Below are 16,380 nucleotides of genomic sequence, written 5' to 3' on the forward strand. Positions count from 1 at the left end.
GTGAGCAGCAGCATATGGCGCCGAGCCAAGATGCTGGAGATTTGCGACGGAAATTTTATCAGGAATTGCTCGGCAATAATAGTAGTGAAAAGAGTTTATAGAAACATTAAGAATTTGGTAAGTAAAATCTAGATTTCGTACTAATATTATTTAGCTATATTTTATTGAAACATCAATGCCTGTGCACATCATGCCAGCTTCGTACAACTCCAAGTTGTTAATGCAGCGGACTGGTGGGCGTTGTAGGATATGTTTACTACGGCACTTCTAAAATATCTTAACATATATTTACGATATATTAAAGAATGCATGCCAAAAACCATTAAAAAGTGCTCTAACCCTAACACCCTTAGCCCTAACCTTAACCCTAACCTTATTACTCTACCTAATTAAAGCTGTGTGTGCGTGTGTGCGTGCGCGCGTGTGTGTCTGTGTATCAGTATGTGTGGTCTGTGTATCTGTGTGCTTGTACGGGCGTACGTGTCTGCGCGTGCCTGTACGTGTGTACGTGTGTGTGCGCGTGCGTTTGTGTTTGCGCGTTGCGTGTGTGTGCGTATCCTAACCGTTACATAACTTTCTATCGTTCGTGTTAGCAAGTATCTAAACGCTGATAACGAAATAACGTTATATAAATACCGACATGAGTAGATTCTTATAAACAAATAGGCCTATGTATTATATAATATTTATTATTACAACAATATGCTATTATATACATGTATTATATCTACTATTTATTTATTTATTTATTTATTCATTTACATGCTTAGAATATCACTATTTTTATGACATACTAACGAGCCAATTTTGGCAGTCCCTGTGACTGGCAATATGGCGGCTAAGCTGCCTACTGTATTTACTCGTGTATAAGAACACGCCATATTTTGCCTTGAAAAGTTGGTACGAATCTTTTATAATAGAAATTTACATGGAAGATGAGGCTGGATATAGAGCGGCTGGTTGCGATAACGATGACAATTCTTACATAAGATCTGTTAGCCTTGTGTATGAGTCGCACCCCTGATTTTTTTTTATTGAAGTTGTGTACAAACAAGTAGTTATACACGAGTAAATACGGTAATTGTGCTTGGATGGAATAGCCAATGAATGCGCTTTCCAGTTATTACATCATAGACTAAGAACATCAAGACACGACAAGAGGGATACAATCAACCGTTACCGGGTATGCAATACCTCTTGGCGTTCGGTTGCGCTCTCCTGCTGTAACTGTTACAGCGGGGGACACACTATGTGAATTTCGCTGCAATCAGATCCGCAGCGAAATTCTCAGCGAAAATATTCGCAAACGCATCGATTAAAATTGAACGGACACACTACAACGTACGCGATTTACTGTCGCCGACATGTCACTGGTTTTGAGAACCCCTAATCCCATGTGTTCGCTACTACTGGAACGTGGTAATGAGCAGCCTCAAAATTAATTCTATAGCATCCTGCATTTTCAAATATCCTTAAAAACGTACAGTTGGTATTTGCGTTAATATCGTCAATGTTGATTGCTGTTTATTGGCGGTTTTTAGTATGACTTTTGAAGCAGTATGTTTAGAAAACAAAAAAATACCTGTTAAATTAAGCTGTGAGCTTAATTCACGAAGCGCAATTTTGCGACTGGTCCTGTCCCTATAAGAGGGTAACGTGGTATTAAATAAACAGGGCTGCATCGCCAAATAAAGTACTAAATCTTCTTCTTTTTCCCTCGTCCATGTCGTTTCCATCGCCGCCATTTTTCAATCATGTGATTAGCATACTGATCAATGATTCGCTGCATTATAACATCGGCCGGCGCAATTTTCTCTTCTACGGACACACGATGCGAATCTGTACGCAGCGGTAAAAATACGCAGCGAAAATATCAAACACTATAGTTTCCCTCCGTTGCCCGGGATAATAAAGCGCTCAGTTGGTGACCACTTGATTGAAAGAAAATTACCAAAAAATCTATCTATCTATCTATCTATCTATCTATCTATCTATCTATCTATCTATCTATCTATCTATCTATTGCGTTTCAATAAAATATAATGCTAAATAAATACGAAATCTATTTACTACCAAATTCTTAATGTTTCTATACTCTCTTTCACCTATTATTGCCGACAATTTCCTGTAAATTCCGTCCAAATCCTCACACGTTGGCGGCGGCCATTGCTCACGCGGCTGCACAGTGCACACTGACACTTATAACGTGTGAGGATTTGGACGAAATTTACAGGAAATTGTCGGCAATAATAGGTGAAAGAGAGTATAGAAACATTAAGAATTTGGTAGTAAATCGATTTCGTATTTATTTAGCATTAGGCTATATTTTATTGAAACGCTTCAAGTGCCTGGGTGCATGCAGTTTGGGAGAATGCATGGTCGTGATAACGATGTTCTATGTGCCTTATAGGGTCTGGTGATGCATACCGACTGAAGGAGCTAGTAGTAAAGAGAGTGAGTGGAAGAGCAAGAGCATCACAGTCACAGAAAGACCTCGAATCACCGCGTTCAGATGGTTGTTAGACAGGCAGAGATGGACAGGCGGACGGGAAGATGTATAGGCTTAAACACACAGTGAGGCAGACACACGGACAGACGTAAAGTTATAGGCAGTTAGACAGACGTAAGTTAGGCAGTTAGATAGACAGATGGACATACGGCCAGACTTAGAGGTTAAGGCTAGAGGTGTGTGGTGTGCGTGTTTGTTTGTTTGTTTGTTTGTGTGGGTATGTGTGTGCGTATGTGAGTGTGTTTGTTTGCCTGTTTGTTGTGTGTGTGTGCGCTTGTTTGTTTGTTTGTTTGTGTATGTTCGTGCGTATATATGTGTGCGCGCATGTGTGTGTGTGTGTGTGTGTGTGTGTGTGTGTGTGTGTGTGTGTTTCTTTTATCATGTACATATACCCCGTACGGACTACGAATTTGATATGGTATTAAACTAACGCGCGCCAGACCCGCGCCAAATATTTGCAGTGTGTACACGCTATCCCGCTCCAAATACGCGCTGGCCCGCTCCAAGTTGGCCCCGCAAATGAAGCAGGGCCAGGCCCGGGCTAAGATAGCCCGCTTGTGTGTGTGTCTGTACGCAACGAGCGGGCCAGACCGGGTGCTAAATCGCAATACGCATGCCCATAGCCTTATTTAGGTCATGTAATTGTACGCTCGCTGTACCTCGCTGTGTGCGGGTTGACGCGGCGAGCTGAGCTGAGACGATAAAAGCAGGATCAAATATGCAGTCTGTAGGCCTACGCTACAATTTAGCTTGCGTCAGACCCGGGCCTGACGCGCGCTAGTTTAATACCATATCAAATTTTGCAGTCTGTACGGGGTATTTGTTTGTTTGTTTGTTTGTGTATGTGTGTGTGTGTGTGTGTGTGTGTGTGTGTGTGTGTGTGTGTGTGTGTGTGTGTGTGTGTGTGTGTGTGTGTGTGTGTGTGTNGAAAAAGTAATTGCTGGTATGAGTGTCAAATCAATTTTTTTATGCTATAACTTGCCATAAATATGATGTTTTGAATGTGTGCGGTAATCAGGATATTTTCGCTGTTATATTTCGTTTTTCTGAGCAAAATTCTCGCAATGATCGTTTTAAGAGGGTAACTTGGTATTAAATAAACAGGGCTGCATCGCCCAATAAAGTACTAAATCGTCTTGTTATTCCTTCGTCCACGTTTCCATCGCCACCATTTTTCATTCATGTGATTAGCATACTGATCAATGATTCGCTGCATTATAACATCAACCGGCTCGATTTTCACTTCCATAGACACACGATGCGAATCTGTACGCGGCGATAAAAGTTCGCGGCAAAAAATATCAAACAGGTTTGATAGGTGCGAATTTTAGTGCGGATGGGATTTGCGGCGAAATTTGCCATCGCTTGAGCGGACACACTAGACGCTAATTGCTGCGGTCGTGCGAATAAATCTGCATAGTGTGTCCCCCGCTTAACCGCATATTCATAACATATTTTGCATAATATGTATATATTTTAAAATATTTGGCAGTGCAATGTTGTAGAACAGCAGGCTCACTTTGTATATTGTATTAGTAAAAATGGCACTTAATCAGTTTTGACTATATAATACGTTATATAAAATAATTTTATTTTAGTTTCAATAGAAATGTTGCTTATCTACACTGTTGAATATACTTGTAGATATTTAGTTTATTATTATAACCAATTATACGGAAGCTATGTAAGGCAATTTCTTTGTATAGCAAATAAAGACACCTTTGTTGCTATGAATATTGCTTTCTAGACTTTATTTTATAATAAATACTGAGACACTCATTTTGGTTAAATTAATGATTGTTGAGGTTATTTAAAAGCAGGTGGTGCAGCTTTCACGGTTGGCCTAACTTTATAGATACAATTATTTTCTCTGCATTTCATCTGCTGTCTAAATACTATCAAGAGTAGATAATATATATAATAGATGTTATTATCTACTCTTGATACTATTGGAATACTTTATGTAAACATAGTGTAAACACATTTCTCTTGGTAATGACCTGATCAACCTTTCTTACTTCCATCATCCCAATCATTTACTTTTCTTATTTCGTGTGACGTACATGCTTATAAATTGGAGCTTGACGGTGAATTGCTGCGCATGAAGGACTGTAACTGCTTTGCTTACTCGTTTCTCATTTCCGATCTCTTTCTAGTTTGCATTCTGCATGCGCTCCTGTCTGAGCGCCTTCTAGCGAGACATGGACGAAGTACCGCTAATGTCCCCGGCGTCTGCCGGTAACGGCGATTGTGAGGGATTTGAAGTTGAAGATGCTGATGTGCTGTTACCGCGGCAATGGGGTCACGAAGCAACGACCTCTGACAAACTGCACTATTACCTGTGCACTTTCTGGGCAAACATTTTCTGTCGGTGAGCTAGGAGCGGCTGTGCATGTGGCTATATGCTTTCTTATACATTACAAGCACAGAGAATTTGCACGTTGGCATCGTGGTTACTACATTGATAACTATTGAAGAGTGGTATTTAGCCAATGATGGCACTTATGTCATTGCATGGGTTCGAAGAGCATCATATCTGTAATGCGTATTAGCCAAGTTCACTATGTCCAGATATTAAATTTCGTGAACTTTTTGGGGGGATTTGCGAACCTATACATTTTTGGAATCTGTATAGTATAGGCAATCAGAAAACCAATGTTTACAATTTACCGGAAGCATGCATGGCGGCCATCTTGGATTTTCGAAACGGCCGCCTTCAAAATGGGTGTTTCTCAATATCTCAGCATCCACGTAGCATAGAGTCATGATTTTAACGGCTAAACATACATTTTCAGGGGTGAGGAAGCCAGTGGTACAAAGTAAAATAAGCTAAACATAACCACAAAGCGGCCATTTTGGATTTTCAAAATGGCTGCCTATTTTTTAACAATTTTTTTTAACAAATGCACAAAGGCTGAATCCGTGAAACATGCCAACATCACCCTCTTTCAAGCCTTGACCAATGCTGAAGTGCTGAAAACATTCCAGGACTGGGAGGCCCAGAGATCCAAGAATGCCATGTTCAAATCAATGATGAACTATCTACACCGAGTGGAGACAATCTTGTTCTTCGTAGCGGCATCCCGAAACGCTGACCTGGTGCTCCATCTCGAAGCTGGAGAAGCACTGGGCAAGATGTCTTTTGCTATGGACCGGATCAAGTACAAGCGACTCTGGCCTCGGTACATCGCAGACATGTATGACCTGAGAACAGACCACCCCAATACCTGGAGGGAACTGGAAGCTGGAAACATATCCGTCACCAAGAACGAGATCCTGTTTGTATCCATTGGTGCAGACCACGCATGCGAACATCTGAACAAGCTGATAAAGGTTCACTCTGGACTGATTGGCATCTCCAACAACGCCAACGCTAGACAGAGGTTCTTCATGGCTGCACTAGAACTGTCATGCCTGTCGAGCGAGTTCAAGAGTCAGTTTGATGTGGAAGCTGGCAAGGTCACAGAGCACCATGACCTTAGACCAAGTGCAGTCAAGAGGGAGCATGACGCAATCGACAAGATCAAGGCTGCGATCCTGAGTCATGGCAATCCATTTGCCACTGAAGGTGACCAGCTGCACAATCTGATCACCTATGCCTACATCCCAGACGAGTATGTGCCACAGATCCTGAACATTGATGTCACTGGGCAGAAGTTGTATGAAGAGTACGTGTCAGAGCGAATCAATGGGGACGTCAGCCTCTGGGCACCAGTGTAGAAACACAACAACAAGATGTTCATGTCTGGCAACAAGAAAACCAGTGTGAAACTCGGAGACAAGACTGTAGATCTGAAGGAGACCAAGGATCTGTACGGAAGGCTGATGGTCCTTGCCAGGTCAAACCGAGACATCGACCAGAAACAAGCCATCGGCAACTATGAGTTCACGTTGACACCGAGGGCACTGTTTGCGGCAAACGGGGCAATGCTGCCATGTATGATGTATTGATAAGGCAAAGTTGATCCACCTCCTTGAGAAGCTGGGAACAGCAGAACCACCCGATGAAGATCAGCAGCAGCAGCTGCATGGTGCAAGTGTTCTGCAGCGCGATGCAGTGGATCCAGAAACCATGGACTGCACACCCACTGAAGATCCTCATCCAAGTCGAAAAATTGCACTGGTGGACGGTATGGTGGTCGTGCAGAAGCTAACAAAGAAACCAGCCACGGTAGTGACAGTCAAAGACCTCAGTGAATGCTTCAATACCAGACTGATGTCTCTCACAAGAGACTGTGATGAGATCATGCTGGTGTTTGACACATACAAGGCTGACTCCCTGAAGAGTACCACAAGGGAAGGATCCGATCCAATATCAGATCAGAGATGAGACCAGCATCAAGCACATCCCAATGAGCCGGTTCCTTTCCCACGTCAAAACGAAGGCTGATCTGACTGAGTATCTGGCAGCAAAAACCCTGGAGTACAACCAAGACTTGTCAAAGCTGGTTATCGCATCTGCCGCAGGACGTACTAGGAGCAATAGCGAGCTGCTAATCGAGGACAACAATCACGAAGAAGCGGACACACTGCTGATCTACCATGCAGTGCTGGCATCACAGAGGAACCCACCTGATGCAGAGTTGGTGGTCTTCTCCCCAGACACTGATGTTCTGGTGCTGGTCATAGCACATTATGACCTGCTGAGAAACACGTCCATGTCGATGGCTTCCGGAGTGGTCCAAGTGCAGCCAATATGGACAGATCTAGGTCCAGAAAGAGCAAAGGCTTTGCCAGCCTTCCACGCATTCACGGGGGCAGACAACACTGGGAGGTTCTCTCGCATAGGCAAGGCAACCTGGCTGCAAGTCTACCTCAAAGCAGGCGGAGAAGTCATCAATGCTCTGCAGATGCTTTCAGATGCCGCTGAAGTCACTGAAGAGCTGCTGTCAACGCTGGCTACATTCGTCTGTGCTGCATACGCACCAAAGGGCATCCAGATTGCGAGCATCCCTGAGCTGCAATGGCATCTTTTCTGCAAGCATATGGCTGAAAGTGACAAGCTGCCTCCCACCCTTGGTGCTCTCAAGCAGCACATCCACAGTGTCCAGATCCAGGCCACAGTATGGGGTCAGGCAAGCATTGTTCAGCAGCAGTTCCTGGATCCACTGCAGCATGGCTTTTACAAGGACACAGCAGCTGATCAGGTGAAACCAATCACAACTGAGGTCCTCACAGCCCCAAGGCCATCATTGAGATGGTGAGATGCCAGTGCAGAGCAGACTGTTTAACATCTCGATGCTCTTGCAGGTCCAATAACTTATCATGCACAGACCTCTGCCAGTGCAGCACTCAGTGCCAGAATGATGAGGACTCTAGGAATGACATGTTGCCGACCAGTGACAGTGATGATGATGATGTGTAAAGATTCTGCTATATATTAAAGATTATGCTATATCACACTTATTTTGTCATGATATCATGATATTGAAGTTTAGTTGTGCAAGAAGCTGCCTAGACATGCTAGAGGTTTGAATTGCTACATGTATGTAGAAGTTCTGAGCCATTTAGAACATTTATTATAATAAAATCAATATGATAATCTGCTTTGTGGTTATGTTTAGCTTATTTTACTTTGTACCACTGGCTTCCTCACCCCTGAAAATGTATGTTTAGCCGTTAAAATCATTACTCTAGGCTACCTGGATGCTGAGATATTGAGAAACACCCATTTTGAAGGTGGCCATTTTGAAAATCCAAGATTGCCGCCATGCATGCTTCCGGCAAATTGTAAACATTGGTTTTCTGATTGCCTATACAATACAGATTCCGAAAATATATAGGTTTCCAAATCCTCCCAAAAAGTTAACGAAATTACACAATGAACTTGACTATATATTGTCGGGTTTTTTTTATCAAAAAGTGTGATTTGGCAATTTAATAGAAATCGGGTCATTAAATATTTATGAAAGTAGATCATAAATGAATACATCAATACATAATCTAAACATCTTGGTTTTATATAATTCCGATGTTTTATAAATACGTTGATTATTACTTCATTTTCCTAGACTTCCTTTTCCTCACAGGCCTTTATCTTTCCTTTTATTTCAAGTTAATGTATCTAGTTAGTGTATGTACAAGTTAGTGTAAGTTGGTGCACTCATGTAAATGTTGATAACACGTTTTCATTCTGTTTTCTATGCACAAATCAAGAACTACATGTTTGAATATGTTATGTAGAAATGTTAGTGCCCTCTATGATTTTGACTCTTGTGACTTTAGCATTCTGGCTCAGCAGTAGGATTACTGGCATTGACACTGGGGTATATTACAATATACTGCATTCCCAACTCCACACATTGTGTTTTTATGTCATATGTGCATGGGTATTTATACACGAGCATAATAAATATGCTTGTGTGTAAGTGAGAGATTATTTTCGTGGTAGCATGCTGGTGGTTGTTACCTCATTTTAAATTTGCTCGCAGAAGTGGATAAGTTCGTTTGCAAATGTGTGATCAGATAAGCAGGTGTCATTTGTACAATTTTAAGGTTATTAGAAGGTCATTATACTATAGTGCAATCATTTCTATTGCTGCTGTGCTGGGAGCTTCACTGTGTTAAACCATATTACTGCATGCATTTTCCCCAGGTGCTGCGATTGGATATCGCGGTCATGCAGGCGAAACAAGGAGTATCGTAGTCGCATGCTACATATCGGTGAGGCACCATCGGGCAAGTTTCCGTCCAATGTTATACGCAACCAGAAGTACAACATCCTCACCTTCATTCCTTTGGTAAGATTCACAATGATAACATTCTTAAGAAAACAACCAGCTAAACTATTTTCATAAAAGTGCATGCGTGGGAGATATATAGTCTAGATGTATTGATGTGATGTTGGGAACTAAAAAATGAATTTTGCTGTTCACACGTCTTATATGATATACATCACCATCACAATGTTTCATCTATCTGCCAACGAATAAAACACAGTAGGATTGATTTGTTATTGGTGTTTGTCTGTTTGTAGGTTCTGTTTGAGCAGTTCAAGTTCTTCCTGAATCTTTACTTCCTGATTGTTGCCATCTCTCAATTCATCCCTGATGTGCGCATTGGTTACTTGTACACCTACTGGGGCCCTCTGGTAAGTTTCAAATACGTTCTGTCTAGTATGGTGGGATTGAAGGAATATGCGTAAAAAAAGTTGTTGATTCTGTTGGTGATCGCAGGAATATATTTAAAAAGCATGATTTGTTTCATACTGATGCTTTATAAACATAAAAATTCATGTTTCTGTTGTAATTTTGGGAAGTTTTAGTGTTATTTGGAGAGTTTCTCCTTTACACAATCACCCATAGATTAGCAAACCATGAATTCTACAGTGTGTCTTCACCTGAAGTTTGCATGGTCTTCATATGCATCAGCCTATATGTGGTATATGTTCTACAAAATAGTCATACTCAATAAGGACAATGTCAAGTTGTTAATACTTTCCATGAATTGTACAATCATTCAACGCAGGAATGCTAGGCTTACACATCCTCTACTTCATATCCACTAAATACTACTTGACAGGGCTTCGTTCTTGCTGTGACGATGATTCGAGAGGCTCTGGATGACTTCCGTCGCTATCGGAGAGACAAGGAAGCCAACTCACAGCTGTACAGCAAACTTACCCATGCTGGCATCCAGCGAGTACCTAGCTCTGCTATACGTGTTGGAGATCTCGTATTTGTCGAAAAGGTAGCACTGCCTGCTGCCTCTGTCTGTTGAAAACCTGCTGGGAAATGTCATTGTCTCTCACTATTGTTATATTAATAATGTTAGAAAAACATAGACCTTGCTGAGAGAATTAGTGTTGCAGACATATTTAAATGTAGTTTAGGGTATTTGGACCAAGTTTTAAGAGACTACTATAATAATAATATTTATAACACCAAATTGTTCACATAATAAAGAAAAAAATTAGGATTAGTCTCGTGATGGTTACCATGTTATCCATGGTACTATGAAGGTAGTCAATTTTGTAGTAGAATGATAGTGTAATGATAATATTATTGATAATGGTGATGCTGATAATAATAATAATCATCATTATTGTTGTTGTTAAGATTAGTTATTAATGATACTTTGACTGATGGTTCTTGTAGAACCAGCGTGTCCCGGCTGACCTGGTGTTGTTGCGTACGACTGAGAGGAGTGGCTCCTGCTTTGTTCGTACCGATCAACTAGATGGAGAGACAGACTGGAAGCTGAGGATTGCTGTCAGCTGCACACAGTTACTCGGGGGTGATGCTGTAAGCAATCAGTCATGCGTGTTTGAACGTCGCCAGGGAGATGAATGCATGGGGCTGTTAAATGTTAATTCATCTTAAATACGGAATCGTCAAGATGAAGTTATTTGCACTATACACTATATGGGTAATGGAAGCCACTACAAATTTATTGTACTGTTACAGGACTTATTCAATATGAATGCCTCAGTCTATGCAGAAAAACCACAGAAGGATATCCACAGTTTTATTGGAACAGTGCGACGGGTGAGTGAAATTCTCTTGTGAATAGTGTGATTAAGTCGAAGGAATACAAATATTTTGCTAGCATTGATTGTTTTGAACAGCCGATTCTAGCTGCCCAATATAAGGTATAATGTAAGAAAATGAATACTATCATACATACATGGAATCCTTGAGGTTGAATTCATAAACTGATTCTCAAATTTCAACTGTAATTCAATTGTTCAAATCTTGTAACTCGATTGTTTTTAGTACAGCTTTGACTGGCATGGTCGTGCTGGTCGTGGTTTGTAGGTCATAGAAATTTATTTAAATGGTAGAACTGCATTTGCAATCAGTCCAGATGTTCGTAACTCGGTAGACCGCTGATTATTATGTAACCTTGCTATAATTACAATATATCACAACAGATGATATAATGAAATATTTCTATATACGTCACATAAAAAGCCGATTTGCTTTTGAATGCAGACACCGGCCAGAATCACGGCATGTGTGGTCAGCTCGCTGTGACACTCGATGACAGACGGTGGCTTTGTCATTGCAGACAGACGACGAGGGGCTGGGGTGTGAGGCACCACTGAATATAGAGAATGCAGTGTGGGCGAGCACGGTGGTCGCATCTGGCACCGCGCTCGGCATGGTCGTCTACACCGGCTCCGAGACACGCAGCGTCATGAACACCTCACAGCCACGCTCAAAGGTAGGGGGCGCTGCCAAACACAGTCACGCAGCTATACTCAAATGTGGAGGGAGCTGCCAAACACATTTACACAGTTCTACTCTAAGGTAGGGGGTGCTGCCAGACATAGTCACGCAGCTCTATTCAAAGGTAGGGGGCGCTGCCAAACACAGTCACGCAATTCTACTCTAAGGTAGGGGGTGCTGCCAAACACAGACACGGCTCTACTGTAAGGTAGGGGTCGCTGCTAAACACAGTCATGCAGCTCTGCTCTAAGGTAGGGGGTGTTGCCAAACACAGACACGGCTCTACTGTAAGGTAGGGGTCGCTGCTAAACACAGTCATGCAGCTCTGCTCTAAGGTAGGGGGCGTTGCCAAACACAGTCACCCAGCTCTACTCAAAGCTAGGGGGCGCTGCCAATCAGTCACGCAGTTCTACTCAAAGGCAGGGGGCACTGCCAAACACAGTCACGCAGCTCTACTCAAAGGTAGTGGGCACTGACCACAGCCACACAGCCACACTCGAAGGTAAGGGGGCAATGTACACAGGCATACAGATGGGCTCAAAGGTATGGAGCAGAGAATGCAGATAAATGTTTTTCTTTACTGAAAATTTGTTGAGAAATGGTTTTGTTTTCTGTCTGTACAGGTTGGACAACTTGATCTTGAAATCAACACTCTGACAAAGGTTCTGTTCGTATCTGTGATAATTGTGTCCCTCTTCATGATTTCCATAAAGGTGAGCATCGCAGATTATTCAAAAACATGTAGTAAAGTGTGTGATGCAGTGCAGCAATGATTGACCGCTACTTGCTAGGAATCTATTTGCAGCTCTTATAATAGCATAGTTTGATAGCAGTAAAATACAGATTGTGTTTTGAAGAATGAACAGTGAAATTAGGCTGTCACTTAAGATTGATGACAGCATCTTCGCTGCTGGTTACTTACAGGGCTTCACTGGTCCCTGGTACAGATATTTGGCCCGCTTCATCCTGCTGTTCTCATACATCATTCCTTTAAGGTATTTATACGATGTTCATTCATTGTGGTTGCTTATTGTGGCGTTGTTGATGATAACTCACACCAGTGTAATGACCAGTTTAACATAGGGTTTGGTTTCTGACCTTGCTTTTCCTCGGTGACCATGAAAGAGGGATGCCGATACCGTTTTCGAACAACTAACTCTTGCTGAATTAACTACAAAACCTTAAAATAGCCTCACAATTGCGATTCATTATTGCAACATTAAGTATGTATAAGTGCATGTGATGAACATGGTTCCACATATCAAGTCATATGAGTCATACGTATGTATAATGAAGCTATCGGCTCCCCTCAGGTTCTATGCGGTTCAGTGTCATGTAAAAAATAACTTTAGGCTATCGTAGTCAATAATAATAATAACCAATATTTGTGTTGCAGGACTCGACGTTTAAACTTTAATTTTCATCAAACATTACTACATTAATAACTGCTTTACATAAAAGTGTGTGCAAACACGGCTAACACAGATGTCTACCAAATCTTTAATCTTACGAACGGATCACAGGTCTCTCTGGTTAGTCGCGCTCCCGAGCTGGATGTTGTGCTGTTTGGTGCGGTCGGACTGAATGCGATGATCGCCTTGCTAGGTTCATCGTCGCTTGAAACTTTATCTTGGGCTGCAGAAGAGGCAGTCTTGTCGTTGGAAGCTCTTCGCCGGTAGAGTGGTAGATCTCGCTGCAGTTGTGAAGCGCACGATCGGCGAAGCCTTACTCAACGTTGACTGTCTCTCTGTGTGACCGAACTGTCACCAACCTGCCGTGACTCGGGTGTGCGCTTCCTTATATAGCCGTGCGCCGACTCGCTGCACCGACCTCCATCCAGGCCCGTTTGGGGCTCAGGCCTCCATCTTTCTTTCTCCTACGTTTAGCTTTTATTGCCAACATCACCCTCCGACTTGCTTCATTTGCACGTAACGGTCGTCAAACTTCCATTATCTCAGCACTAATGACAACACTACATCGATATGCCACCATGTTCCTGCCCTCCAGAGGCACCTAGCCATGCAAGCTGTCATAATAAACCTACTTCCACTAATTGTGTACATGCCTGGCTTCACTGTGTAAAAGCTTCATAACCCTCATAACTCCTGCACATTGCTTACAATTTCACAATATACTAATAAACACATCATTAACAATTATTCAGAAACTGCCTCATTATATATGCCTGTGGTATATGTGGCATGACACGCTGCGTTGTACCGTGCTGCAACTCATCACACGTATCATGCTGTAGTGCACATCACAATACTAAACGTGATGAATCTCTGACCATGCATTCTCTCACCCTCAGCTTACGCGTGAACCTGGACATGGGCAAGGCGACGTACTCGTGGATGATCCAGCGGGACAAAGAGCTACCAGGTGCAGTCGTGCGCAGCACCACCATACCAGAGGAGCTCGGTCGCATCGTCTACCTGCTCAGTGATAAGACGGGCACGCTGACGCAGAACGAGATGGTGAGCACAGCCGTGAGTGTGACACACACTGCACACGCCGCCATTTTACCTGTTAACATGGTCTCATCTTCGTGAGAATATCACTGTAGATGCATTCTACAGTTTTTCATTGGGTTTTTTACTTATTAGTTTAATATGTCTAACAAAATAACTTGCTCGTTTCACTGTTAACTGTATTCATGTGTTTTAGTGATTATTTGATTTTGTTTGCAGGTTTTTAAGCGAGTGCATCTTGGTACAGTATCGTTTGGCGCTGACACCATGGATGAGGTACAAGTTATCAGTACACCAGTACATGCCCTGGGTTATTTAATTATATACAACCTACCAAACAATTGTTGTCTATTTGAAAATTGCTTGTATATTGTGGTGGGCCTGGTGATTTCGTGTTGTTACTAATCCTGACCTAGTGTTTTTATTGTTAGATGGCAAAAAAACATGTTCATGTTTATTTGAGGTACATCGTTGAATCATTCACGTATGGATAAGTTAGGTTACGGCAAGCTAAATCAAAGTTATGCTGCTATTTCAAGTTTGAAAATAAAAAAAACTGAACCCAGAGTTAAATGAGTACATTTTTAAAAAGGAGGGTTTAGCCGGGAGTTTAGGATATTTAGCCGATGTGATTACGTAAGTCGTGTAATAAAACTGCCTTCTCTACGTGTCCTTATTAGGTGCTGACACACGTTAGGTCTGTGTATATGCCGGCAGCATCAGGCAGCTCCAGCAGCACCCCAACACGTGCCACTGTGATGGCCATGCCCCGGGTGAGTGACGCGCGTGCGCATATACGTGTTCTGGATGCTGCGAGCTTCAACCACCACTCCATCTGCTCTTCATTCTTGCTCCCACGTGAAGGTTTAATGTGCACTCATGTACGCGGCTGGCTTTGATGCCCATTAGCTCGCTGTTATTGCGCAATCCTATCATGTCGATTCGTGCGTGCCCAGGTGAGCTAAACCGGGTATTGTCGTTGTGCAGGTGAGCTAAACCGTGTCGCTGTGCTGGTCAGCTAAGTAATGCTCTGCTAACGAGCAGGTGAAACCACACATCGACTCACAGTGTGGGGGCGTATCTAATGATTCGTTGACATTGTGCAGGTGCGACGCACGGTGGTGACGCGGGTTCATGAAGCTGTCAAGGCGATCGCACTGTGCCACAACGTGACGCCCGTCTTTGAGGCTGACAACGTCGAGCACTCCGACACGGAGGCAGACCAGCAGATCGGCGCAACGTGCACATACCAGGCATCGAGCCCGGACGAGGTGCGAGATTGTCATGAACGACGACATACTGTACACGCTGTATATTTCGTGGTGGTTTATTTTTCGCGAATTTCGCGAACACGTCCCTGACAGCGAAAATAACAACACGCGAAAAGTAACAACACGCTGTTCTTCACTGATTCGGGAATTCACAGACCTCGAAGTTAACCACTCGCGAAATTGTCCGTCAAGTCTGAATTCGCTAAAATATCTGTACGCGAAAAATATGGCGTATACAGTAGTCGTGAACAACAGACTCGCGCATCCCTTCTGCTTTCTGCCTTCATCACATGTCTACTTTTCTTCGCCTGCTTTCTGCCTTTATCACATTATCATCATCATCATCATCATCATCATCATCATCATCATCATCATCATCATCATCAGTTTAATGTCCGTTTTCCCTTTCGGGGTTGGACAGTTTTATTCCACGATGCCATTCATCTCTACTCTGACACATCTCTCTCCCGAGTCCTGCTGCTACCAGATCTTTTTCAACTGTCCTTAGCGATGTCATCCTGGGGCGGCCCTTTGGCCTGATGTCATCATTCCCCACTTTCTCCACACTCCGCAATAAGTTTTCTGGTTCCCTTGGTTCCACAGGCCCAAACCATTTCAGCCGATTTCTCCTTAGTACATATTCCAGTTTCTCCAAACCAACCCTTCCCAGAATTTCATCATTCGAGACACGATCTTCCCACTTCACCCTACACGTCCAAGTCCAAACGCAGCATCTTCGTATCTGCTCTTTCAAGAATGGCTAAATTTGTCGTCATGGCCCACGTTTCTGATCTGTAGCAAAGTACTGGTCTCAGACATGCCTGGTACACTTTACCATGTGCTTTTTGCGGCACATTCTTGTTCATCAGCATACTCGCCAGCAGTTTCCACCTGCCCCACATAGCTCTCACATGTGTTCTTATAGCACATTCCACATCCCCTTCTGCATTCAGCATGTC

General features: G+C 42.9%; 1 protein-coding gene across 1 annotated transcript in view; it reads left to right on the forward strand.

Annotated features, from left to right (window-relative positions):
* The first annotated feature begins 4,669 nt into the window (after nucleotides 1-4,669).
* LOC106820732 (probable phospholipid-transporting ATPase IIB) overlaps nucleotides 4,670-16,380 on the forward strand; it is a 34,956-nt gene continuing 23,245 nt past the window's right edge. The window contains exons 1-13 of the mRNA XM_014825272.1: nucleotides 4,670-4,880; nucleotides 9,105-9,249; nucleotides 9,486-9,599; nucleotides 10,031-10,198; nucleotides 10,606-10,752; nucleotides 10,915-10,995; nucleotides 11,519-11,674; nucleotides 12,303-12,392; nucleotides 12,604-12,674; nucleotides 13,991-14,156; nucleotides 14,370-14,426; nucleotides 14,831-14,923; nucleotides 15,257-15,421. Coding sequence (XP_014680758.1) covers nucleotides 4,711-4,880; nucleotides 9,105-9,249; nucleotides 9,486-9,599; nucleotides 10,031-10,198; nucleotides 10,606-10,752; nucleotides 10,915-10,995; nucleotides 11,519-11,674; nucleotides 12,303-12,392; nucleotides 12,604-12,674; nucleotides 13,991-14,156; nucleotides 14,370-14,426; nucleotides 14,831-14,923; nucleotides 15,257-15,421 — 1,623 coding nt within the window. The 5' untranslated portion in view covers nucleotides 4,670-4,710. The remainder of the gene's footprint in view (nucleotides 4,881-9,104; nucleotides 9,250-9,485; nucleotides 9,600-10,030; nucleotides 10,199-10,605; nucleotides 10,753-10,914; nucleotides 10,996-11,518; nucleotides 11,675-12,302; nucleotides 12,393-12,603; nucleotides 12,675-13,990; nucleotides 14,157-14,369; nucleotides 14,427-14,830; nucleotides 14,924-15,256; nucleotides 15,422-16,380) is intronic.

Source organism: Priapulus caudatus, unplaced genomic scaffold, assembly GCF_000485595.1.
Source record: "Priapulus caudatus unplaced genomic scaffold, Priapulus_caudatus-5.0.1 Scaffold44, whole genome shotgun sequence".
NCBI lineage: Eukaryota > Metazoa > Priapulida > Priapulimorpha > Priapulimorphida > Priapulidae > Priapulus > Priapulus caudatus.